Here is a 25,879-nt window from a genome sequence, read left to right on the forward strand (position 1 = left end):
CTGAGCTAGGTTCTCCAGTCATGCTCTGGCAGGGGGTTGGACTTGATGCCCTCTGGAGGTCCCTTCCAACCCCTGCCACCCTGTGAGCCTCTGTGGCCCACAGCAGGGTGATCAGGGGCAACCCTCACGGGGACCTTGGGCCTCTCTTCCCATGGCACTGCACAAACTGCACCTGCATTTCCCTGGCTGCAGCAGATTCATCCTGACCCAGGATGGTGCAGGACAGCCCTAGGGCATGGCACTGCTGGGGGGGCAGTGTTGGGTGGCTGGGGGCTGGCACCCAGCCCTTGAGATGGGCTGGGGGGAGGCAGTGAGAGGTGAGAGATGCCTGCTACAGCCCAAGCCAGGGCAGCAACAGGGTGGGGGGATGCAGAGGATGGAAGCTGCTGTTGTGCAGCTCATCCTTGTCACAGCAGATAATGACCTGCAGCTTGCAGAACCCCACCTTGGGTGGTCTCAGAAGGCCCAGCTGAGGTCCAACCCCCAGGTGAAGGGCTTGGGGTTGGTAGAAGAGAAGAAGTGGCAGGAGACAGCAGCTGTAAAAAGCTCTCTGTTTCAGTTCTGACTGTATAAAAACACCAAGAGAACACAGGCAGGGCATGCTCAAGCCACCAATGGACTTGAGGTTACCATTTTCAGGTGGGGTGCTGCAACCAGAGCCAAATTCCTTTCAAATCCCAATTTTTCCTTCCTCCCCCAAAGAAGAAGGGAGAGGAAAGCTGTGGAGTGAGGCTGCCGCAGCCTGCAGGGGGAGGCTTGGCACATCCAGCTGCCTCAGCCTCCTGCCACTGCCAGGGGTAGGAGAGGGGCTGGCAGTGGGCAGAAGCAAATCAACCTGCTGGCTGTAGAGCTTGGAGCATCAGGGCACAGCTGCCAGCAGCTCCTCCTTGCCTTCACTGGATCTCCCCCATGTACAGCCTCTTGTCGCTGGATGCGGAGAGGACTGAGGGAGAGAGAGAGAGAGAGAGAGAGTGAGAGAAGGAAACAGCAGCCTGAGGCCTGCCCAGTGGCAGCACTGGCATCAGATGGATCATCCTGCTGCTGGAACTGCTCCAGAAAGGCAAAATCCCTCCCAGACCACTGCATGGAATTGCTGCTCTGACACAGAACCAGAGTCAGAGACATTCAGGCTGGCAAAGCCCCTCAGGAGCACCAAGCCCAGCCCAGGTCCCTGCTCTGCAAGGTGCAGCCCAAACCACAGCCCCAAGCACCACAGCCAAAGGACTTCTAACCACACCCAGGGCTGGGGACTCCACCACCTCCCTGGGCAGCTCATTCCAGTCCTTGACCACTCTTGCTGGGAAAAAAGTGCTTCACAATGTCCAGTCTGAACCTCCCCAGAGGCAGCTTGAGGCCATTCCCTCCTGTTCCATCACCATTTACCTGGCAGCAGAGACCAGCAGCAGCCTCTGCACAACCTCCTGTCAGGTAGCTGCAGGCAGTGCTGAGCTCTGTCCTCAGCCTCCTCTCTTTCCCACTACCCATCCCCAGCTCCCTCAGCAGATTTATTCTCCAGGCCCTTTCCCAGCTCCAACTCCTCATCACCTGTTTGGCTTCCCGGAGGCCATTCCACATCCCAAGCCTGTGTCTGGGCTGTCACCCAGTCCATCCTCTTGCACTCAGCAGGGACATCCCTGAGCAGGTTACTCAGAGCTCCAGCAAGCCTCAGCTCCAACGACTCCAGAGATGGAGCCTCCACCACCTCCTTCAGCAACCTGCTCCACTCCCTGCCCACCCTCACTGTGCACAGCTTCCTCCTGATGTGCAATCTGAACCTGCCCTGCTCCAGTTCCAAACCATTGCCTCTCATCCTACCCCCACTCTGTGCGAGCTGCTGCAGGGTGAGGTGTCCCTGGCCATGGCAGGAGGGCTGCAACTGGATGAGCCTTGGAGTTCCTTCCAGCTCTGACAGCTCTGGGATTCTCTGAGGCTCTGCAGGGAGATCTGCCCAGGCTGGATCCCTGGGCTGAGGCCAGTGGGATGAGGTTCAACAAGGCCAAGAGGGACAGGACCTCATCTCCCCATCTCTTCCCACACTGCTCTGGGTGCAGCCCAGGCTGCCCTTGGCCTTCTGGGCTGGCACTGCCCAGGGCTGGCTCCTCCTTCAGCAACCTGCTGCCCTCTCTGCCCACCCTCACTGTGCACAGCTTCCTCCTGCTCTCCACTCTGAACCTGCCCTGCTGCAGCTCCAAACCACTGCCTCTTGTCCTGTCCCCACAGCCCCTTCTGAGCAGGCCCTCCCCAGGCTGCCTGCAGCTCCCCTGCAGACACTGAAGTGCAGCTCTGAGGTCTCCCTGCAGCCTTCTCTTCTCCAGGCTGCACAGCCCCAACTCTGCCAGCCTGGCCCCACAGCCTTCTCTTCTCCAGCCTCTGATCATCTCCACCCTCTCCATCAGCTCCAGGTCTCTCTTGTGCTGGGGTCCCACAGCTGGCCCCAGCCCTGCAGCTTTGGTCTCCCCAGGGCAGAGCAGAGGGGCAGGATCTCCTCTCTCCAGCTCTGCCCACGCTGCTCTGGGTGCTGCCCAGGCTGCCCTTGGCCTTCTGGGCTGGCACTGCCCGGGGCTGGCTCCTGGCCAGCTTCTCCCCACCAGCAGTCCCTGGCTGTTGATGCATCCTGAGCAGCTCTTTGCACCGTGAGGAGCCTTGGGATGCAAAGTGGGCAGTGCCTGGGGTCTGGGTGCCACCAGAGGGCACAGCCTGGCCAGGAAAGCTGCACCAGGATCACCTTAACTCATCAGAACAGGCACAACGCCACTGGCACCCAACTTCCACCCCCCTGAGGCACTGGGAAAGGCTCTTTGGGGGCCTGAAGACACAACAGCCAAAAGAGGAGCCCAGAAGCACAGCTCCTGGCACTCAGTAGAGTTTCAGCCAAGGGCAGGAGAGCTCTGAGGGCTTTCTGGCAGCTTCCAGCGTCCTGCTCTTGAGTCACAACAAGCCCAGGAAGGCTCCAGGCTTGGGGCAGAGTGCCTGGAATCTGCCTGGTGGAAAAGGACCTGGAGGTGCTGGGTGACAGCAGCTGAAGATGAGCCAACAGTGCCCAGGTGGCACCAGCAGCCTGGCCTGGCTCAGCAATGGTGTGGCCAGCAGGAGCAGGGACTCTCCCCCTGCACTGGGCACTGGTGAGGGCACAACTTGAGTGCTGGGTTCAGTTTTGGGTCCCTCACTCCAGGAAGGACACTGAGGAGCTGGAGCAGGTCGAGAGAAGGGCAAGAAAGCTGGGGAAGGGTCTGGAGAGCAGGGCTGGGGAGGAGCAGCTGAGGGAGCTGGGGGTGTGCAGTGTGGAGAAGAGGAGGCTGAGGGCAGAGCTCAGTGCTCTCTGCAGCTCCCTGGGAGGAGGTTTGAGCCATGTGGGGTTTCAGCTCTTCTCCTAGTAGTAAGTGACAGGGCAAGAGGAACAGCTTCAATTTGCCCCAGGGCAGGTTTAGGTTGGACATGAGGAACAATTTCTTCCCCTTGAAGGTTGTCAAGGCCTGTCCCAGGCTGCCCAGGGCAGTGGTGGAGTCCCCAGCCCTGGAGGGGTTTCAAAGCCTTGGAGATGTGGTGCTGAGAGCCATGGTTTGGTGCTGGCTTAAGGGCTGTGCTGGATGACCTCCTCCAGCCTGCATCATTCCATGGCCTCTGTGGCTCTGGATCAGCACCGTGGGCTGGGTGCAGCAGCTGGCAGGCTGAACACTCCCAGTGGGAGCAGGACTCAGCTGCCTGGCTGCCATGCAACTCCTGCCTGGGGGTTTCATGCTGCTTTGCAGCCCAGGGACTGGCTGAGGAGCAGCTCAGCACAGCACATGGACGTTGATGAGGGGACAGAGTCTGCTCAGCAGGTCTGCTGCTGACACCAAGCTGGGAGGCTTGGCTGATGCAGCTGCAGGCTGTGCTGCCATCCAGAGAGCCCTGGGCAGAGCTGGGCACAGAGGCACCAAATGAGGCTCAACAAGGACAAGTGCAGAGTCCTGCACCTGAGGAGGGGTAAGAAACTGCAGCAGAACAGGCTGGGAGGTGACTGCTGGAGAGCAGCCCCAAGGAGAGGGACCTGGGGGTACTGGGGGAGAGCATCCATGGCACAGCAATGTGCCCTGGGGGCCAAGATGGACATTGGGATCCTGGGGAGCACTCAGCAGAGTGTGTCCAGCAGATCAAGTGAGGTTCTCCTGCCCCTCTGCTCTGCCCTCATGAGACCTCATCTTGAGCACTGCCTTCAGTTTGGGGCTCCCCAGTTGCAGAGGGACAGGAACTGCTGGAGAGAGTCCAAGGGAGGGCTATGAGGATGAGGAGGGGACTGGAGCAATGCCTGGTGAGGAGAGGCTGAGGGCCCTGGAGCTGCTTAGTCTGGAGAAGAGAAGACTGAGAGGGGATTGAATCAATGTCTATAACTATCTGAGGGCTGGGGGTCAGCAGGGGGGCACAGGCTCTGCTCACTGCCCCCTGGGACAGGACAAGCAGCAATGGATGGAAGCTGCAGCACAGGAGGTTCCAGCTCAGCACAAGGGCAACTTCTTGCCTGGAAGGGTCCCAGAGCCCTGGCACAGGCTGCCCAGAGAGGTTGTGGAGTCTCCTTCTCTGGAGCCTTCCCAGGCCTGTCTGGCTGTGTTCTGTGTGCCCTGAGCTGCATTGTGTGGTCCTGCTCTGGCAGGGGGCTGGACTGGATGAGCTCTTTGGGTCCCTTCCAACCCCTGCCATCCTGTGATCCATGCACAACCTCAGACCATCCACTCCACACCAGCCAGCAGCCTCCAAACACACGGCAGGGCCATCAGTAACCAGGGAACAAAGCCACAGCTCATGGTCCTGCTGCAGGGACTGGCAGCCTCAGCACCACCCAGCTCCTGGCTTCACTTCAGGGCTGACTCCTGTCAGGTTTTGGCTGGAGGAAGGCTGTGACCTGCCTGCTGGTGCAAATGTTGCCATAGAAACCAGCAGCACCCTGCAGCCCTGCCCAGGCTGCATGCAGAGCTGAGAAGCTGAGAGGAAATCTGGGCTCAGCTAACACATGGGGCTGGAGAAGTCAGCACCAGCATTAGCTCACCCTGCACTGCTACCTGCTGCCTCCTGAAAGCAGCTTGAGCTGGGGTTGGTGTCTTATCCCAAGTACCAAGCCACAGGATGAGAGTAAATGGCCTCAGGCTGCCCCAAGAGAGGTTTAGGTTGGACATGAGGAACAATTTGTCCCCTTTGAGGGTTGTCAAGGCCTGGAACAGGCTGCCCAGGGCAGTGGTGGAGTCCCCATCCCTGGAGGGGTTTCAGAGCAGCACAGATGTGGTGCTGAGGGCCATGTCCTGGCAGTGCTGGGGTAAGGGCTGGACATGATCTGAAAGGTCTCTTCCAACCAAACCCATTCTGGGACTCCATGAGCAGACACCTCCAGAGTGGGAGCAGAACCTGCTGCACAGAAACCTTCTTTGCTTCCTTCAGGGGCTTGGGTGAGAGGCCCCAGACTGGAGACACTCCCCCAGGTGACCACTGGACACCAAACCAGAGAACCTCAGCAGGGTGGGGTTGGAAGGGACCTCTGCAGAACACCCAGCCCAAACCCTCTGCTCAAGCAGGGCACCCACAGCAGCTGCCCAGGAGCACATTGCCCAGAGGGGGTTGGAAGCTCTGCACAGAAGGAGACTCCACAACCTCTCTGGGCAGCCTGCTGCAGGCCTCCAGCACCCTCACACCAAACAAGTTTCTCCTCCTGTTCAGATGGACCCTCCTGGGTGCCAGTTTGTGCCCAGTGCCTCTTGTCCTGTCCCTGGGGGCCACTGACAAGAGTCTGGCCCCAGCCTCTTGCCCTCCATCCTTTCTCTCTTGCAGGGCATTGCTCAGACCCCCTCTGGGGCTCCTCTTCTCAAGCTGCACAGTTTATGGCTCTGTGTCTGGTTACATCCCTGATGTCCAAACCCAGGCATCCCAAACCCCTTTTGCAGGGCTCTTGGGAAGTCTGGACAAGCCTTTGGCTCCAGCAGCCAAGCCACAGCTCACAACTACTCACCCTGCTGCTGTTTGGGTGCCCCCTAGAGCAGGGCACAGCAGCAGGGCCCCAGAGCTCATCCCAGGACAGGGGCACAGCAGAGTCCCAGAGCTCATCCCAGGGCAGGGCACAGCAGCAGAGCCCCAGAGCTCATCCCAGGCCAGGGCATAGCAGGGCCCCAGAGCTCATCCCAGAGCTCATCCCAAGGCAGGGGCTCAGCAGCAGGGCCCCAGAGCTCATCCCAGAGCTCATCCCAAGGCAGGGGCTCAGCAGCAGGGCCCCAGGGCTCATCCCAGGGCAGGGCACAGCAGCAGGGCCCCAGCGCTCATCCCAGGGCAGGACACAGCAGCAGAGCCCCAGGGCTCATCCCAGGGCAGGACACAGCAGCAGGACCCCAGAGCTCATCCCAGGGCAGGACACAGCAGCAGAGCCCCAGGGCTCATCCCAGGGCAGGACACAGCAGCAGAGCCCCAGGGCTCATCCCAGGGCAGGGCACAGCAGCAGGACCCCAGAGCTCATCCCAAGGCAGGGCACAGCAGCAGGGCCCCAGAGCTCATCCAAAGGCATTCCCAGCCCCAATCCTTTCTCCAGGAGAGCAGCAGGCTGGAGCCTGCTCCCCCCTGCCTTGTCTGGTCCCCAGGGCACAGGCAGCTTCAGGGCTGTTTGCCAGGGCATCAGCAGCACTGAAACTCTCTGCCCAGCTGGGTGGAGGTGGTGGTGGGAGGGACACTCACTGATGGGCTCCTCGGGGTGGAATGCCAACTCGTTCACTGAGCCAGCATGGCCTGGCAGCTTGTACAGGATCCTCCTGGATGTGGTGTCCCAGACGTAGACAAACCTACAAGGGAGGGGTTAGCAGTGAGGAGGAGTGGGAGGGGAAAGCAGCTGCCCTCCTCACCCCCACCCCCCTCTCCTGCAGCACTTCCATCTCCCAGGGCTGAACCAGACACAGCTCTCGGTGTGGAGGAACAAAGAGCTTCTCAGGAGCAAAATGCTGCACTGCCAGCTCCAGAAGAGCAGAGCAGGGAGCAAACAGGAGCTGGCAGCTCAGCTTGGTGCCCACCACAGCGGCCCCATGCCACCCCTTGTGGCACAGAGGGAAGTGTGAGGCCCTTCATGGCAGCTCTAGGGTGGGCTAAGGGAGAGCAGCAGCTTTGGGAGTGGGGAGCAGGGTCCTCACCCTCACACAGCTCCCTGCTGGGCACCCTTGGTCTGGGCAAGCAGTGAGGGAGATGCCAGTGCTGCCCCAGCCCCTGCTGCAGCCCAACCCCTCACAGCCAACAGCTCTGCAGGTGCCTTTCCTCCTGCTCTGCCACTGAAGTCGTGAACCACTGCCCAGTTTGCACCAGACTGTGCCAGCCCTTGGGTGAAGCTCCTGCAGGCTCACCATGGGCTCCTACCACTGCTGGGTCCTGCCTGGGCTCCAGGATGCTTCCAGGCAGCAGGGCAGGAAGAATCTCCTGGCTGCAGGCAGGGAGGAGCCTCCAGATGACTCTTAGAAACCGACTCAGGGAGAGGGGGGGGAATGCTACTCTGTGGCACCACTGCTGCTCCCCAGCTCAGCACTGGCATCAGAACTCTCTGATGTCTGCAGCAGTGATCAGGAGCAGGGGGCTGAGGCTCCCTCAGTCAGATTGCAGGTGACACTAAACTGGGTAGCAGTCCTGATCTGCTGGAGGGCAGGGAGGGAAGGTTTTAAGGCCAGGCTGGATGTGACTCTGTGTGAGCTGCTGCAGGGTGAGGTGTCCCTGGCCATGGCAGGAGGGCTGCAACTGGATGAGCCTTGGAGTTCCTTCCAGCTCTGACAGCTCTGGGATTCTCTGAGGCTCTGCAGGGAGATCTGCCCAGGCTGAGGCCAATGGGACGAGGTTCAGCAAGACCAAGAGGGACAGGATCTCATCTCCCCATCTCTTCCCACGCTGCTCTGGCTGCTGCCCAGGCTGCCCTTGGCCTTCTGGGCTGGCACTGCCCAGGGCTGGCTCCTGGCCAGCTTCTCCCCACCAGCAGTCCCTGGCTGTTGGTGCATCCTGAGCAGCTCTTTGCACCGTGAGGAGCCTTGGGATGCAAAGTGGGCAGTGCCTGGGGTCTGGGAGCCACCAGAGGGCACAGCCTGGCCAGGAAAGCTGCACCAGGATCATCTTAACTCATCAGAACAGGCTCCTGCCCAGCTTCCCTGTGCTCAGCACTGCTCAGGCCACCCCTGGAGTGCTGTGTCCAGTTCTGGGCTCCTCAATTCAGGAGAGATGTTGAGGTGCTGGAGGGTGTTGAGAGAAGGGCAGCAAGGCTGGGGAGGGGCCTGGAGCACAGCCCTGTGAGGAGAGGCTGAGGGAGCTGGGGGGGTGCAGCCTGCAGCAGAGGAGGCTCAGGGCAGAGCTCATTGCTGCCTGCAGCTGCCTGCAGGGAGGCTGTAGCCAGGTGGGGTTGGGCTCTGCTGCCAGGCAGCCAGGACAGAAGAAGGGGACACAGGCCTGAAGCTGTAGCAGGGCAGGTTGAGGCTGGATGTTGTTAGGAAGTTGTTGTCAGAGAGAGTGATTGGCACTGGAATGGGCTGCCCAGGGAGGTGGTGGAGTCTGTGTGGCTGGAGGTGTTGCAGCCAAGCCTGGCTGGGGCACTTAGTGCCATGGTCTGGTTGGTTGGGCAGGGCTGGGTGCTAGGTTGGGCTGGCTGAGCTTGGAGCTCTCTGCCAACCTGCCTGATTCTATGCTTCTCACCCAGCAGCATCCCTAAAGTCCTTTGCTGCTCTCCAAATTCAAGCCTGCAATGCTCATGAATTCTACTGCAAGCAGCACAGCCCCAAGCACAACTCTCACCCAGCAGGAGCCCTCTGAGAACTCTCTGCTGCTGTGTTTAACTCAGGAGCTGATTTTAGTACAGCAGAAACCCAGGCAGTTACTTGTCCCTCCAACACCCCCCTCCAGTCACAGAAGGGTTTGGGGAGGAAAAGCCTTTCAAGCTCATGCTGACTCAGCCAAGGCTGGAGCTAACCCATGGCCCTCAGCACATCACTCAAACACCTGCAGGGATGAGGATTCAGACACCTCCCTGGGCAGCCTGGGCCAGGCTTTGAGAACCCTTTCAGTGAAGCAGTTTTTTCTCATGTCCAACCTAAACCTGCCCTGGGGAATCTCGAGGCCATTTCCTGTCCCCCTGCCCTCGCTGTAAGGCAGCAGAGCTCAACCCACAGCTGCCTCCAGCCTCCTCCCAGGGAGCTGCAGAGAGCACTGAGCTCTGCCCTCAGCCTCCTCTTCTCCACACTGCACACCCCCAGCTCCCTCAGCTGCTCCTCCCCAGCCCTGCTCTCCAGACCCTTCCCCAGCTTTCTTGCCCTTCTCTCGACCTGCTCCAGCTCCTCAGTGTCCTTCTTGGAGTGAGGGACCCAAAACTGAACCCAGCACTCAAGTTGTGCCCTCACCAGTGCCCAGTGCAGGGGGAGAGTCCCTGCTCCTGCTGGCCACACCATTGCTGAGCCAGGCCAGGCTGCTGGTGCCACCTGGGCACTGTTGGCTCATCTTCAGCTGCTGTCACCCAGCACCCCCAGGTCCTTTTCCACCAGGCAGATTCCAGGCACTCTGCCCCAAGCCTGGAGCCTTCCTGGGCTTGTGACTCAAGAGCAGGACGCTGGAAGCTGCCAGAAAGCCCTCAGAGCTCTCCTGCCCTTGGCTGAAACTCTGCTGAGTGCCAGGAGCTGTGCTTCTGGGCTCCTCTTTTGGCTGTTGTGTCTTCAGGCCCCCAAAGAGCCTTTCCCAGTGCCTCAGGGGGGTGGAAGTTGGGTGCCAGTGGCGTTGTGCCTGTTCTGATGAGTTAAGGTGATCCTGGTGCAGCTTTCCTGGCCAGGCTGTGCCCTCTGGTGGCACCCAGACCCCAGGCACTGCCCACTTTGCATCCCAAGGCTCCTCTCGGTGCAAACAGCTGCTCAGGATGCATCAACAGCCAGGGACTGCTGGTGGGGAGAAGCTGGCCAGGAGCCAGCCCTGGGCAGTGCCAGCCCAGAAGGCCAAGGGCAGCCTGGGCAGCACCCAGAGCAGCGTGGGCAGAGCTGGAGAGAGGAGATCCTGCCCCTCTGCTCTGCCCTGGGGAGACCAAAGCTGCAGGGCTGGGGCCAGCTGTGGGACCCCAGCACAAGAGAGACCTGGAGCTGATGGAGAGGGTGGAGATGATCAGAGGCTGGAGAAGAGAAGGCTGTGGGGCCAGGCTGGCAGAGTTGGGGCTGTGCAGCCTGGAGAAGAGAAGGCTGCAGGGAGACCTCAGAGCTGCACTTCAGTGTCTGCAGGGGAGCTGCAGGCAGGCTGGGGAGGGCCTGCTCAGAAGGGGCTGTGGGGACAGGACAAGAGGCAGTGGTTTGAACTGCAGCAGGGCAGGTTCAGAGTGGAGAGCAGGAGGAAGCTGTGCACAGTGAGGGTGGGCAGAGAGGGCAGCAGGTTGCTGAAGGAGGAGCCAGCCCTGGGCACTGGCAGCCCAGAAGGCCAAGGGCAGCCTGGGCTGCACCCAGAGCAGTGTGGGAAGAGATGGGGAGATGAGGTCCTGTCCCTCTTGGCCTTGTTGAACCTCATCCCACTGGCCTCAGCCCAGGGATCCAGCCTGGGCAGATCTCCCTGCAGAGCCTCAGAGAATCCCAGAGCTGTCAGAGTTGGAAGGAACTCCAAGGCTCATCCAGTTGCAGCCCTCCTGCCATGGCCAGGGACACCTCACCCTGCAGCAGCTCGCACAGAGTGGGGGTAGGATGAGAGGCAATGGTTTGGAACTGGAGAGAGGAGATCCTGCCCCAATTTCCAGCCACTTTGCCCCAAGCCTGGAGCCTTCATGGGGTTGTTGTGACCCAAGTGTAGGACTCAGCACTGGGCCTTACTGAGCCTCATCCCATTGGCCTCAGCCTGGCCAGACCCTCTGCAGCCCCTCCCTGCCCTGCAGCAGATGAACACTCACTGCCCTGGGTGTGCCTCCATCCCCTCCCTAGGGTCACTGATACAGACACTAAAGAGAACTGCTCCCAGCACTGATCCTTGCCACCAATGTCACATGAAAGCTGCTGCCAGACCTAGAGCAGCAGCTGCACAACTAACCCAGTGCCCTGGGGCTGCTCAGCCATAGGTTCAGCAGGCCACCTCCCCACCCTGCCTCCACCACTGCCCTCGCTGCAGGAGGAGAGTCACAGCTCGGGCACTCGCTGTGCCAGCTGGCCCTGCTCTAGCTGCACAGGCAGGGCTAAACCTCTCCCTCTCCTCTATCAGAGCCTTGTTAATGAGCTGATTGCTGCTGCCCTGGGCTGCAGCCTGCAGGAATTCCTCTCTCAGTGCCACCAGGAGCATGTCTGGATCTGCTCCAGCAGAGGATGCTACCCTTCACAGTGACCTTCAGTGTCTGGCTTCTTCCCTCTCCTGCCTTCCTCCCTCTCCCCATCTCCCTGCTCAGCTGCCCAGGCTGGCAGAATCCCTCCTGCACAAGCTACTCTAGGCAGATCTTTCTTTCTTCTTCCTCACTGAAGAAAGGACCAACAATGATCCCCAAAATGCCACTGCAGCCTCTTGGGAGCCACCACTCAGCAACTGAGCTGGGAGCTGTGGTCCCAGCACAGCTCATTCGGCACAGACCTGCCCCAGACTCCCTGTGCCTCACCAGGGGATCTCTTTCACTACCCTGACATCTCTGATCCTATTGTGGATCCCATGGCTGAGCAGAGAGCTCTGTGACCTCTGATCCTTTAGGTGGATCCCATGGCTGAGCAGAGAGCTCTGTCACCTCTGATCCTTTTGTGGATCCCAAGGCTGAGCAGAGAGCTCTGCCACCTCTGATCCTTTTGTGGATCCCATGGCTGAGCAGAGAGCTCTGTGACCTCTGATCCTTTTGTGGATCCCATGGCTGAGCAGAGAGCTCTGCCACCTCTGATCCTTTTGTGGATCCCATGGCTGAGCAGAGAGCTCTGTGACCTCTGATCCTTTTGTGGATCCCATGGCTGAGCAGAGAGCTCTGTCACCTCTGATCCTTTTGTGGATCCCATGGCTGAGCAGAGAGCTCTGTCACCTCTGATCCTTTTGTGGATCCCAAGGCTGAGCAGAGAGCTCTGCCACCTCTGATCCTTTTGTGGATCCCATGGCTGAGCAGAGAGCTCTGTCACCTCTGATCCTTTTGTGGATCCCATGGCTGAGCAGAGAGCTCTGTCACCTCTGATCCTTTTGTGGATCCCAAGGCTGAGCAGAGAGCTCTGCCACCTCTGATCCTTTTGTGGCTCCCATGGCTGAGCAGAGAGCTCTGTCAGCTGCTGATCCTTTTGTGGATCCCATGGCTGAGCAGAGAGCTCTGTCAGCTGCTGATCCTATTGTGGCTCCCAAGGCTGAGCAGAGAGCTCTGCCACCTCTGATCCTTTTGTGGATCCCATGGCTGAGCAGAGAGCTCTGTCACCTCTGATCCTTTTGTGGATCCCATGGCTGAGCTGAGAGCTCTGCCACCTCTGATCCTTTTGTGGATCCCATGGCTGAGCTGAGAGCTCTGCCACCTCTGATCCTTTTGTGGATCCCATGGCTGAGCAGAGAGCTCTGTCACCTCTGATCCAAATGTGGATCCCATGGCTGAGCAGAGAGCTCTGCCACCTCTGATCCTTTTGTGGCTCCCATGGCTGAGCAGAGAGCTCTGTCAGCTGCTGACAGTGCCAAGAAGGTTTCACAGCCCTGCAGAGCCTCCTCCACCACCACAACAGCAACACACAACCACCTCACTGCTGCAGTCAGAGCAGAAAGCAGCCCCCACAAGACCACAGAGAGGGGTTTGAGGTCTTCACTACTCCTGAGTCTTCAGATTATCTGAGCCTTCAGAGCCACCTCATTGCAGGAGTGTCTGCAGAGCAGCTCTGGGATCCAGGGCAGCAATGCAGGGAGGGGATCCAGGGCAGCAGTGCAGGGAGGGGATCCAGGGCAGCAGTGCAGGGAGGGGATCCAGGGCAGCAGTGCAGCAGCAACTCACCTGTCAGCTGATCCTCCAGCAATTTTACTCCCATCTGGGGACCAGGAGCACCTGAGAAGATTCTACAAACAGAGCAAACAGAGCAGAAGATCATGGCCAGATCTATTTCCAAGGGAAGATTCAGTTCTCCTCTTCTACTTGAATCCAAATCACCCCAAGGCTTTTAAATACCTCTGCTTTAATGCCCTCCCTTTAGAAGAGGAGAAGTGGATTACAGATTTGATCTTCTGGCTGGAAAACACTCAGAGCCTTCTTATTTTCTAGAGAGTGGGGGGTAAATGTAGCAGATATTTAATATCCAGCTGAACTCAGCACAGAGCTCTCCCTGCTGCAGTTTTAATTGGAATCCCTCTTGGTGGATTTACCACAGAATGGCTTAGGTTGGAAGGAAACAGAGATCTTAGCCAGTTCCAAGCCTCTGCCATAGGCAGGAGTGGAAAACAATGAAGCATAGAATGGGTTAGGTTGGAAGGGAGCTCAAAGCTCAGCCAGTTCCAACCCTCTGCCATAGGCAGAGACACCTCCTACTAGAACAGGTTGCTCAAGGCCTCATCCAACCTGGCCTTAAACACCTCCCTGGCAAACCTGTGCCAGTCTCAGCACCCTCAACCTGTGCCAGTCTCCCACCACCCTCAACCTGTGCCAGTCTCTCACCACCCTCACTGCAAACAACTTCTTCCTAACAGCCACTTTCAGTCTCCCCTCTCACACTTCAAACCCATTCCTCCTCCTCCTCCTGGCATTCCCAGACCTTGTCAATAGTCTCTCCCCAGCCCTCCTGCAGCCCCCTGCACATCCTGCAAGGCCACTCCAAGCTCTCCTGGAAGCCTTCTCCTCTGCAGGCTGCAGAGCCTCAACTTTATCTCTCTTTGGCTTCTTATTAAAGCCTTTCTGAGTGAAACTTGACTTGAAAGAAGAGTTTGCAGAGGGGTTAAGAGGCAGCAGTGTTGGAGGAGCAAGAACCCCTGTGCTCTGCAGGACTCTCTCACCTTCTCAAAGTTGTGCACATTGCCCTGGAAGATCTTCACACACCTCTCCTTGGGGGCAAAGGGTCGCACATCCCAGATGCGAACTGCAACAGAGAGCTCAGGGCCATTAGCTGGAGATGGCAGAGGGGGCAAAGGCAGCTCCTGGCAATGTTCCCTCTCCTGACACAGGCTGCTATGGAGCACTGAGCTGGGCAAGCTCTCTGAAAGGAGGCTGGAGCAAGGCTGGGATTGGTCTCATCTCCCAAGGAACAAGTGACAGGACAAGAGGAAATGAGCTCAAGTTGCCTCTCAGGAGGTTTAGGTTGGACATGGAATCAACCAGGGTGGAAGAGAGCTCCAAGATCATTCAGTCCAACCTAGCACCCAGCTCTGGCCAACCAACCAGACCCTCACCCTTCCCCATTTGCTTCAATGGTTTAGATTGGAATCCCTCTTGGTGCATTTATCACAGAATGGCTTAGGTTGGAAGGAAACAAAGATCTTAGCCAGTTCCAAGCCTCTGCCATAGGCAGGAGTGGAAAACAATGAAGCATAGAATGGGTTAGGTTGGAAGGGAGCTCAAAGCTCAGCCAGTTCCAACCCCCTGCTATAGGCAGGGACACCTCCCACTAGAACAGGTCACTCAAGGCCTCATCCAGCCTGGTCCTGAACACCTCCAGGGAGGGAGCACACATGAGGAAGAATCTCTTTCCCCAAAGGCCTGGTCTAGGCTGCCCATGGCAGTGGTGGAGTCCCCATCCCTGAGTTTCAAAGCTGTGGAGATGCAGAGCTGTGGGCCATGGTTTGGTGCTGACTTGGCAGTGCTGGGGTAAGGGCTGGACTGCACAGAACCCCAGCAGGGTGAGTTTGGAATGGACTTCTGCAGAGCATCCAGGCCAAGCTCCCTGCTCAAGCAGGGCACCCACAGCAGCTTGCCCAGGAGCACAATGGCCAGGGGAGGCTGGAAGCTCTTCAGAGGAGACTTCACCACCTCTCTGGGCAGCCTGCTCCAGGCCTTCAGCATTCTCACACCAAACAAGTTTCTCCTCCTGTTCAGATGGAACCTCCCGGGGTCCAGTTTGTGCCCACTGCCCCTTGGCCTGTCCCTGGGCACCACTGACAAGAGCCTGGCCCCTTTTTCTTCCCCACCACCCATCAGATGCTTACAGACACTGCTCAGATCCCTTCTCAGCCTTCCCTTTTCCAAACCAAACAGTCTCAGGCCTCTCAGCCTTCACAGCATCACAGAATGGCAGGGGCTGGAAGGGACCTCCAAAGCTCAGCCAGTCCAACCCCCCTGCAGAGCAGGAGCACCCAGAGCAGATCACACAGCAACACAGCCAGGCAGGTCTGCAGTATCTCCAAAGAGGGAGACTCCACAGCCCCCCTGGGCAGCCTGTGCCAGGCTCTGGCACCCTCACAGGGAAAAAATCCTCCTCATGTTTCCATGGAGCTTCCTCTGCCTCAGCTTCCACCACTGCCCCTGGTGCTGGCACTGGCATCCCCCAGCAGAGCCTGGCTCAGCCTCCTGCCACTCACCTGCACACATTGAGAACCATTGCTGAGGTCACCTCTCAGCTCCTCTGCTCCCAGCTCCCAGCCCCAGCTCCCTCAGGCTCTGCTCCTAACAGAGCTCTTCCATTCCCTTCATCCTCTCTGTGGCTCTGTGCAGGACTCTCTCCAGCAGTTCTGTGTCCCTCTTGAACTGGGGGGCCCAGAACTGGACACAGTGCTCCAGATGCAGCCTCAGCAGGGCAGAGCAGAAGGGCAGGAGAACCTCCCTCCACCTACTAACCACAGCCCTTCTAATCCAGCCCAGACTGGCACTGCCCCTCCTGGCCCCCAGAGCACACTGCTGGCTCATCCTCACCCTCCCATCAAGTAGGACCCCCAAATCCATTTCCCCTTCGCCACCTTCCAACAGCTCCATCCCCAGCTTTGTTTCGCTACATCCAACAGCTTGAGCTGTTCCTTCCCCACCACCACACAATGCTGGTGGAAGACAGCAGCAGCCAAGAGCTGTGCTGTCCCCTCAGACAGGACATACCTGTGTTGTCCATGGCGTTGGAGAGCAGGTAGGAGCCCTCTGAGCTGAGGCTGAGGCCGGTCACCGAGTCGGCGTGTCCCCGCATGGTGTAGGTCAGCTTGTTCTGGCGCAGGTCCCACACCTGCCAGACACAACAGCAGGGCTTGACAAGAGGACAGCCAAGAACTGCTGCTGCCAGAGCATTTCCCACTGCTACTGATCAATCAGCTGCTGACATCAGCTCGCAGGCTCAGCTGGTGGAGCCTGAGTGGCTGAAATACGAGGTCAGGTTTTTGTGTTGCAGGCAAAGGGGAATTTGCATCTGAAGAGTTAGCAAATTGTGTCCAAGCATCCAGGGTTGTTCAGCCTGGAGAGGGGAAGGCTCTGGGGAGACCTTAGAGCAGCCTTTCAGTATCTGAAAGGGAGCTACAGGAAGGCTGGGGAGGGACTGTCTAGAAGGGCCTGTGGGGATAGAAGGAGAAGCAATGGTTTGAAACTGGATCAGGGGAGGTTGAGGTTGGACATCAGAAGGTTCAGCGCAGTGAGAGTGGAGAGACACAAGAAGAGGTTGCTCCACCAGGCTGTGGTGGAGGCCTCATCCCTGAAGACATTCAAGCTCAGCCTTGCTGTGGCCTGGGCAGCCTGCTCTAGTTGGAGGTGTCCCTGCTGCCTGCAGGGGGGTTGGCCAAGATGCCCTTGGAGGGTCCCTTCCAACCTGATGCAAGTTGTGATCCGTGAGTTAAACATCAGCAGCCCCACGCATGCAGGAGTCCCTCTCTACCTGGCTCTAGCCCCTCCCCAGCTCCCAAATTCCACTGACTGATGGCACAGCAGCCCTGTCCCCAGCATTTCATGTTGCTCTTTCCCACAGAGGGGCAGTGGGAACAGCTCTGGTGGCTCTGTGACAAGCAGGTGTCCCTCACAGGCAGGGACAGTGAGGCAGGCTGAGCCTGCAGCAGCTATCAGGAGGCTCTCAGTCAGCAGCTGAAGGAAACACTGAGCTGGCTCTTAAATAAGAACTTTCCACACCAGCAGGTGACAAATCAAGCTGCAAACTGGAGCAGAGGGCAGAGGGTGTGGATGTGTCATCAGATTTTCTTTGGTTTACCTCATATATGGCTCTAGAGCCTCTAGGATGGGCAGAGGCTGCCAGAGGAGCCAGCAGACTGGATCAGCTCAACGGGTGACAGCAGTGCCAGGAATGCCAGAGCTGCCCAGGCTGTCACATGGCACAGAGCCCTGCAGCACCTCCCTCTGAGCTCCCTGGCCCTGCATGAGCAGCCAGGTCAGATCCAGCAGGTCCTGTGGCTGGAAAATGAACCTACAGGCTTGTCCTTGAGCACTGCAGGCTGCGAGGGGATGGCAAAGCTGCGTGGGGTCGGAAGGGGACGTGAGGACACCACTGTCCTACCTTAATGTCATTGTCAATGCCTCCAGATATGATCTGATCACTGGTGTCATTGAAAGTCACAGCCAGGACCTGGTAGGTGTTCTGAAAGGTCTGGACAGCAGCTTTCTTCCTGATGTCCCACAGCTGCCAAGACAGCAGAGGGAGAAGTCACACAGAGACACTGAACAATAAAATCACAGCCAGTTGCAGGGGTACTTGGCAGAGGCTCCAACCACTCCTGAAATCCTCTTTCAGATCTCAGGAGACCTCCATAGGGAAAAAAAAACAAACAGTTTGGTGTGGTGGGAACTCAGGAGAGCAGAGGAGGGAAGAGAGGCTGGGTTGAAAAACAGCAGCAGCAGCAGCTCCTCTCTTATCCTGGGGTAAGGTTGAGAGTACCACAGTATCATCAGGGTTGGAAGAGACCTCACAGATCACCAAGTCCAACCCTTTAGCACAGAGCTCAAGGCCAGACCATGGCACCAAGTGCCACGTCCAGTCCTGCCTTGAACAGCTCCAGGGACGGCGACTCCACCACCTCCCCGGGCAGCCCATTCCAGTGCCCAATGACTCTCTCAGGGAAGAACTTTCTCCTCACCTCCAGCCTAAATCTCCCCTGGCACAGCCTGAGGCTGTGTCCTCTTGTTCTGGTGCTGGCCACCTGAGAGAAGAGAGCAACCTCCTCCTGGCCACAACCTCCCCTCAGGTAGTTGCAGACAGCAATGAGGTCTGCCCTGAGCCTCCTCTTCTCCAGGCTAACCAATCCCAGCTCCCTCAGCCTCTCCTCGTAGGGCTGTGCTCAAGGCCTCTCCCCAGCCTCGTTGCCCTTCTCTGGACACGCTCAAGCATCTCAATGTCCCTCCTAAACTGGGGGGCCCAGAACTGAACACAGCACTCAAGGTGTGGTCTAAGCAGTGCAGAGTACAGGGGCAGAATGACCTCCCTGCTCCTGCTGGCCACACCATTCCTGATGCAGGCCAGGATGCCACTGGCTCTCTTGGCCACCTGGGCACACTGCTGGCTCATGTTCAGGTGGGTATCAATCAGCACCCCCAGATCCCTCTCTGTCTGGCTGCTCTCAGCCACTCTGACCCCAGCCTGTATCTCTGCATGGGGTTGTTGTGGCCAAAGTGCAGCACCCTGCACTTGGAGCTATTGAACACCATCCCCTTGGGCTCTGCCCATCTGTCCAGGCGGTCAAGGTCCTGCTGCAGAGCCCTTCTGCCCTCCAACCCAGCCACATCTGCCCCCAGCTTGGTGTCATCCTAATGCAGGTCAGGGCAAGAGTGCAACTGAGCAGAGCAATCTCCCTCAGCTGCTCCAAAGGATCACAGCAAAAAAAAAAAAAAGGAGAATTCCAATTTTAGTTCAAAGTTTGAGTTCTGGAGTCAAAAATTATTAAAGCCAACTTGTGCTGGGCTGAGCCCCAGCAGCCTGGGCAGCAGGGAGAGGATTCTGCCCCTCTGCTCTGCTCTGCTGAGACCTCCCCAACCCCTGCAGTGCTGGGGCCAGCTCTGGAGTCCTCAGCACTGCACAGACAGTTGGAGTGCAGGCAGAGGAGGTCACAAAGATGATCAGAGAGCTGGAGCACCTCTACTACAAAGATAAGCTGGGAGAGATGGGGCTGAGCAGCCTGGAGAAGGGAAGGCTCCAGGAAGAACTTAGAGCAACCTTCCAGTAGCTGAAGGGACTACAGGAGAGCTGGGGAAGGACTTTGGGCAAGGGCTGGGGGTGACAGGATGAGAGACAATGATGTTGAGAAGCTGGATCTAAGGAGGGAAGAAACTACTGCCCGTGAGTGGTGAGGCACTGGAACAGGTTGCCAGAGAAAGCTGTAGAGGTTCCAGGCCTGAAGTGCTCAAGGCCAGGTTGGATAAGGCCTTGAGCAACCTGTGCTGGTGGGAGGAGACCCTGCCTGTGGCAGGGGGGGTTGGAACTGGATGAGCTTTGAGGTCCCTTCCAGTCCAACCCATTCTGTAGTTCTATGAACTAATGAAATACTCAGAGTAGTTGTAGGCTGAAGAAGAGGCAGCAGTGCCCAGGTGGGCAGCAGAGCCAGTGGCATCCTGGGCTGGCTCAGGAGCAGTGTGGGCAGCAGGACAAGGGAGGTTCTTGTGCCCCTGTGCTCAGCACTGCTCTGGCCATACCTGCAGTGCTGTGTCCAGTTCTGGGCTCCTCAAGTCAAGAGAGATGCTGAGGTGCTGGAAGGTGTTTGGAGAAGGGCAGCAAGGCTGGGGAGGGGCCTGGAGCACAGCCCTGTGAGGAGAGGCTGAGGGAGCTGGGGGGGTGCAGCCTGCAGCAGAGGAGGCTCAGGGCAGAGCTCATTGCTGCCTGCAGCTGCCTGCAGGGAGGCTGTGGCCATCTGGGGTTGGGCTCTGCTGCCAGGCAGCCAGCAACAGAAGAAGGGGACAGAGCCTGAAGCTGTGGCAGGGCAGGTCTAGGGTGGATGTTGTTAGGAAGTTGTTGTCAGAGAGAGTGATTGGCACTGGAATGGGCTGCCCAGGGAGGTGGTGAAGTTGCCATCCCTGGAGGTGTTGCAGCCAAGCCTGGCTGGGGCACTGAGTGCCATGGTCTGGTTGGTTGGGCAGGGCTGGGTGCTAGGTTGGGCTGGCTGAGCTTGGAGCTCTCTTCCACTCTGCCTGATTCTGTGACTCTATGAATTTAACCAATTAAATGGGAGGACTCTTAAGGAATTCTTCCAGCTTCCCCTCCCCCAGCTGACCTCCTCACACCACACTGACCTTCACGGTGCCATCGTCACTGCCGGTGCAGACCAGCTGGGGTCCTCTCCTGGCTGGGTAGCAGGAGTTCACAAAGGAGGTGTGGCCCTTCAGCCTCTTCACTCTCTCCCCAGTCTCACTGTCCCACACAGCCACGGTCTTGTCTGTGGATGCTGAGAAGAGCATGCTGCAGGGAGGAATCACTGTCAGAGGCTCCAGTGCAGGAACATTTCTCTCTTCCCAGCATTTTTTACTGTCGAGTTCTGACAGCAAAGCTGAAAACATCCAGTGGGAACCAGCTCTGGAGAAGAATCTCCCCCACACCCCAGGCCAAAAGGTGTTTCAGGGTGGGCTGACTGGAGACACTTCTACTACCTCCACTTTTAGCTACATACTGATTGGTTTTCCACCTCCCCAAACACTCCTTGGATGAACACAAGAAGGAAAGCTCAGCTGCAACAGCTCAGATGCAACAATGATATGGACTTTCCAGTCAGCAAACACCTCACCTATTTTCTTTCCCTCCCCATGCCTCTTAAATGAGTGACCTCATCATTTCCTGCTCCTCAAGACAGGAATCAAAGGCACTGAGTGACTCCAGACCCATTTCCCCAGTCCCAAGCAGGCATCACTCCTGATGTGGCAAAGCAAGTGTTTGCTGCAGGGACAATGAGGTGCTGAGGGACTCAGGGCAGCAGAAAGCAGCTGCTCTGGGGAGGATCCAGGCCCAGGGCTGAATGCCACCTGCATGTCACTCACCTGCCATCAGTGTTGTAGTGCAGCTCCATGACTGCTCCACTGTGCCCCTTCAGCGTGGCGAAGTTATCGCAGTCCCCATAGACATTCCACAGCACTGGGGGCAAGGGAGGGAGAGGTGAGAAGAGGACACAGGATCACAGGATCAGGCTCCCAGGATGTAAGGGGCTGGAAGGGACCCAAGGAGATCATCCAGTCCAGCCCCAGGACCATCTAATCTAGCTCAGTCCCATTAAGCACTGCAAGGCCACCAGAAGGTCTCCCTGGAGCCTTCTCTTCTCCAGGCTGAACAAGATCAGCTCTCTCAGCCTGGCCTCACAGCAGAGCTGCTCCCAACCCTCCCATCACTGCTGTGGCCTCCTCTGGCCATGTTCACAGGATCACAGCTCACAGGGTGTTAGGGGTTGGAAGGGACCCAAGGAGATCATCCAGTCCAACCCCCTGGCAGAGCAGGACAATCCTATCTAACACAGATCACACAGAACTCATCCAGACAGGGCTGCAAAGGTTCCACAGAAGGAGACTCCACAACCTCTCTGGGCAGCCTGTGCCAGGGCTCTGGGACCCTTCCAGCCAAGAAGTTCCCCCTTGTGCTGAGCTGGAACCTCCTGTGCTGCAGCTTCCATCCATTGCTGCTTGTCCTATCCCAGGGAGCAGTGAGCAGAGCCTGTGCCCCCCTCCTGACCCCCAGCCCTCAGAGAGTTCTAATCATTGATTCTAATCCCCTCTCAGTCTTCTCTTCCCCAGACTAAGCAGCCCCAGGGCCCTCAGTCTCCCCTTCTCAGGCTGTGCTCCAGTCTCCTCCTCATCCTTGTAGCCCTCCCATGGGGAGGGAGCCCTCCAGCAGATCCCTGTCCCTCTTCAACTGGGCAGCCCAAAACTGAAGGCAGACACATGGAAGGGAAACCTGCCATGGGTAGAGGGATTCACCAGAACACAGCAGAAGGCACTGTGAGCTGTCACCACCCCAGACTGTCACCTCTCTGCTCTCCAGTCTGGGCTGACACAGAGCCACAGACTGGTTTGGGTTGGCAAGGACCTTAAAGCTCATCCAGTTCCAACCCTCCTGCCACGGGCAGGGACATCTCCTACCAGCCCTGTTGCTCAAGGGCCCATCCAGCCTGGCCTTCAACACCTGCAGGCTTGGAGCCTCCCAGCTTCCCTGGGCAGCTTTAGCAGTGCCTCCCCATGCTCATGGGGAAGAATTTCCTCCTCTTGTCTCATCTGCATCCAGCTCCTTCTGAGTTGAAGCCACTGCCCCTCAGCCTGGCACCCCAAGCCTTTATCAAAAGTCCCTCTCCAGCTCTCCCTTGAGATACTGGAAGGCTGCTCTGAGGTCTCCTCAGAGGCTGGACAGATCCAATTCTCAGCCTTGTCCTCACAGCAGAGCTGCTCCAGCCCTCAGATTATCTTTGTGGCCTCCTCTGGACTTGCTCTAACAGGTCCATGTCCTTCTTGTCCTGCACACAGGACTCCCAGGGGGAAAATGTAGCCATGAAGAAGCATTGTGTGAGCTCCAGAAGGACACAAACTGGTGTCAGCTGTGTTGTGGGTTTAGATCAAGTTGAATTGGTTAAGAAAAACAATAATCTTCCTCTCAGCAAGCCCAAGAAGTGAAAACTCTGCTGCTGCAGCTTGCTGCAGTCCATCACAGATGGATGGTGAGCTGTGTGTGTGCTGGTTTGGGCTGGGATAGCCAGTGGGCTTCCCAGGAGCTGGCACAGAGCCCTGCTGGCCTGGGCATGGCTGAACCTCAACAGGCAGTGCTGAGTGAATTCCTGTTTGGCTTTGCCTGCAAAACTCTCCTGGCTCAGCTCAGAGCTCTTCCCACTTCTACCTTCCCAGCTCTCTCCCCAGTCCCACTGGTGGGCAGTGAGCAAGCTGCAGAGTGAGGATGAGCTTCCTGATGGGGGTTAAACCACAAGAGCAAGGCCCTGGGGATGCAGAGCTGTGACCAGCAGAGCTCAGTACCAGCCCCACCTGAGGACCAGCAGGACATGGACCTGCCAGAGGAGCTGGAAGAACTTTCTCACTTCCCTCTTGGTGAAGCTCTTCATTCTCAGGACCCAACAAGATGAGAGCTGAGATAAAAGCCCCAAACCAGCAGAGCAGCCTGGAATGGGTGACCCCAGCCCCATGCAGGGCCTCTACTCACAGATGAGCCTGTCGAAGCCAGCAGAAGCCAGGGTGTTGCCATTGGGGTGGAACTTGCAGCAGTAAACTTCTCCTTCATGCCCTGAGAGCAGCATGATGGGGGCCTGCAGGGAGGAGCAGCGGGGGGGACCCTGGGGGAGGCAGCAGAGGAGCTCTGTTAGGGCATGGCATGAAGGGAACAAGGAGCAGTGCTGGGGCATGGCCAGCAGCCCAGGGCAGCCCAGTCCCACTACCCCCTCAGCCCACCACCCACTCAGCCCACCACCCACTCAGCCCACCACTCACTCACCCTGTGACCCCCTCAGCCCGTGACCTCCTCACCCTGTGACCCCCTCAGCCCACCACCCACTCAGCCTATGATCCCCTCAGCCCATGATCCCCTCAGCTCACCACCCACTCAGCCTATGATCCCCTCAGCTCACCACCCACTCAGCCTATGATCCCCTCAGCCTGTGACCCCCTCAGCCCATGATCCCCTCAGCCCACCACCCACTCAGCCTATGATCCCCTCAGCCCACCACCCACTCAGCCTATGATCCCCTCAGCCCATGATCCCCTCAGCCCATGATCCCCTCAGCCCATGATCCCCTCAGCCCATGATCCCCTCAGCCCATGATCCCCTCAGCCCATGATCCCCTCAGCCCACCACCCCCTCATCCTGTGACGCCCTCAGCCCGTGACCCTCTCGCCCTGTGACCCCCTCAGCCCCTGACCCTCTCGCCCTGTGACCCCCTCAGCCCCTGATCCCCTCACCCTGTGACCCCCTCACCCCCTGATCCCTTCAGCCCACCACCCCTTAGCCCCTGACCCCCTCCGCCCTGACCCCCTCAGCCCCTGACCCCCTCAGCCCCTGACCCCCCATGGGCCCTTCCCCCTCACCCTGTCTCAGAATCACTTTGGCCAGAAGGGACCTTTCAGCTCGCTGAGCCCAGCCCTGCCAGGTCACCCCCAGACCCTGGCCCTCAGCACCACAGCTTTGAAATCCACCCGTGGGGACTCCACCACTGCCCTGAGCAGCCTGGGCCAGGCCTGGACAACTCTCCAGGGGAAGAAATTTTTACCCATGTCAAACCTAAACCTCCCCTGGCATAGCCTGAGGCCATTTCCTCGTCCTACTGATGCTCACCTGAGAGCAGAGCCCAATCCCCACCTCACCCCAGCCTCCTTCCAGAGGCTTGAAGAGAGCAATGAGGTCTCCTCTCAGCCTCCTCACCTGCAGGCTGCACCCCTCCAGCTCCCTCAGCTGCTCCTCCCCAGCCCTGCTCTCCAGACCCTTCCCCAGCTTTGTTGCCCTTCTCTAGACCTGCTCCATGCCCTCAATGTCCTTCTTGGAGCAAGGGGCCCAAAACTGAACCCAGGATTCAAGCTGCTGCCTCACCAGTGCCCAGCACAGGAGCACAACCTCTGTCCTAGTCCTGCTGGCTACATTATTGTGGTAAAGGGTTGGACTTGATGATCTGTGAGGTCTCTTCCAACCCTGATGATACTGTGATACTGTGATTCTGTGATCTAGGCCAGGATGTTGGTAGCCTTCTTGGCCACCTCGCTGCCAACCAACCTCCCCTCACCACCCCAGGGTCCTTTTCCATGGGGCTGCTTCTAGCCACTCTGCCCAAGCCTGGAGCACTCATGAGGTTGTTCTTCATAGAATCAGCCAGGTTGGAAGAGAGCTCCAAGCTCAGCCAGCCCAACCTAGCACCCAGCCCTGCCCAACCAACCAGACCATGGCACTAAGTGCCCCAGCCAGGCTTGGCTGCAACACCTCCAGCCACACAGACTCCACCACCTCCCTGGGCAGCCCATTCCAATGCCAATCACTCTCTCTGACAACAACTTCCTAACAACATCCAGCCTAGACCTGCCCTGCCACAGCTTCAGCCTCTGTCCCCTTCTTCTGTTGCTGCTTGCCTGGCAGCAGAGCCCAACCCCAGCTGGCCACAGCCTCCCTGCAGGCAGCTGCAGGCAGCAATGAGCTCTGCCCATTTCACTTGCGTTAAGCCCCTCTCGCCCGGGGCCGTACCCTCCAACACCATCCCCCACCGCGACCTTCTCCCCTCAGCCCTTGTCCCTTCACCGGACGCCTCCATCCCCCCACGGGCCCTCCCCCGCCGTTCCCCACCGTACCGCCTGCAGCAGGGCCCCGGGGGCCGGCGGTGCCCCTCCGGTGCCCGGCGCTCCCGGCAAGTCATGGCGAGGCCGCTTGGCCGCCACCGGCACCAGCGGGAGGTCGGGCGCGGGGGCGGCGCCGGGGGCGGGAGCGGGCCCGGGGGGCAGGCCGGGGCCGGGAGCGGGGCCGGGAGCGGGGCCGGGGGGCAGGCCGGGGCCGGGGCCGCCGCCGGGGACCTTCCGCTTCTGCTGCTCGATCATCGCCGCCGCCGCGCCCGCCGCGCCCCGCCCCCGCGCCCCCATTGGCCGGCTGCACCGCCCCCCGCGCCCCCATTGGCCGGCTGCACCGCTCCCCGCGCCCCCATTGGCCGGCTGCGCCGCCCCCCGCGCCCCCATTGGCCGGCTGCGCCGCCCCACGCCGCGCCCATTGGACGAGCGCGGGCGGATGTCCCGCCTTCCTCTGTCGTCTTTCCTATGAGCCGTGACGTAAGAGGCGCCTCGCGCCGGCCGGCACCTGCCGCGCTCATTGGTTGGCAGTGCCGAGGGCGGGCACTGTCTAACACGGGCGAAGCTGATTGGTGGAAGCCTGGCGGCGGTGATGACCGCGGGCGCTGATTGGCTGATCCGAGGCGTCGCTGTTGGGGCTGGCGGAGGTGCGATGGCGGCGGCCGCGGGCGGGCGGTGATGGGAGACGCCGTGGGGAGGTAGTGCTGGGGGCAGCTGTGCGGTGGTGCTGCACTGGGGCAGCTGTGCGGTGGCAGTGATGGGGGCAGCTGTGCGGTGGCAGTGATGGGGGCAGCTGTGCGGTGGCAGTGATGGGGCAGCTGTGCGGTGGCAGTGATGGGGCAGCTG

At 59.0% G+C, this 25,879-nt stretch overlaps 1 protein-coding gene and 1 long non-coding RNA gene across 2 annotated transcripts in view; one reads left to right on the plus strand and one right to left on the minus strand.

Annotated features, from left to right (window-relative positions):
- The window catches only part of LOC135190905 (uncharacterized), a 614,761-nt gene that overhangs the window by 326,209 nt on the left and 262,673 nt on the right, over positions 1-25,879 (plus strand). The window lies entirely within an intron of this gene.
- Positions 538-25,309, minus strand: SNRNP40 (small nuclear ribonucleoprotein U5 subunit 40). The gene is made up of 10 exons (XM_064172632.1): positions 25,046-25,309; positions 22,923-23,052; positions 20,771-20,864; positions 20,033-20,198; positions 17,313-17,435; positions 15,923-16,043; positions 13,897-13,979; positions 12,908-12,969; positions 6,688-6,791; positions 538-943 (listed from the first exon to the last, which is right to left on the minus strand). The coding sequence occupies exons 1-10, from the start codon at positions 25,286-25,288 to the stop codon at positions 894-896; spliced, it is 1,176 nt and encodes a 391-aa protein (XP_064028702.1). The 5' UTR covers positions 25,289-25,309; the 3' UTR covers positions 538-893.

This window comes from Pogoniulus pusillus, chromosome 37 (assembly GCF_015220805.1).
Source record: "Pogoniulus pusillus isolate bPogPus1 chromosome 37, bPogPus1.pri, whole genome shotgun sequence".
NCBI lineage: Eukaryota > Metazoa > Chordata > Aves > Piciformes > Lybiidae > Pogoniulus > Pogoniulus pusillus.

Bases quoted from the DNA above. Each gene is read 5' to 3' on its own strand.
- SNRNP40 (XM_064172632.1), bottom strand. From the start codon at position 25,288: ATGATCGAGCAGCAGAAGCGGAAGGTCCCCGGCGGCGGCCCCGGCCCC. The intron at 20,199-20,770 runs GTGAGTGACATG...TCCTCCCTGCAG, and splicing joins CACTACAACACTGATGGCAG to CATGCTCTTCTCAGCATCCA. The intron at 6,792-12,907 runs GTGAGTTGCTGC...CCTCCCTTGTAG, and splicing joins GCTGGAGGATCAGCTGACAG to GTTTGTCTACGTCTGGGACA.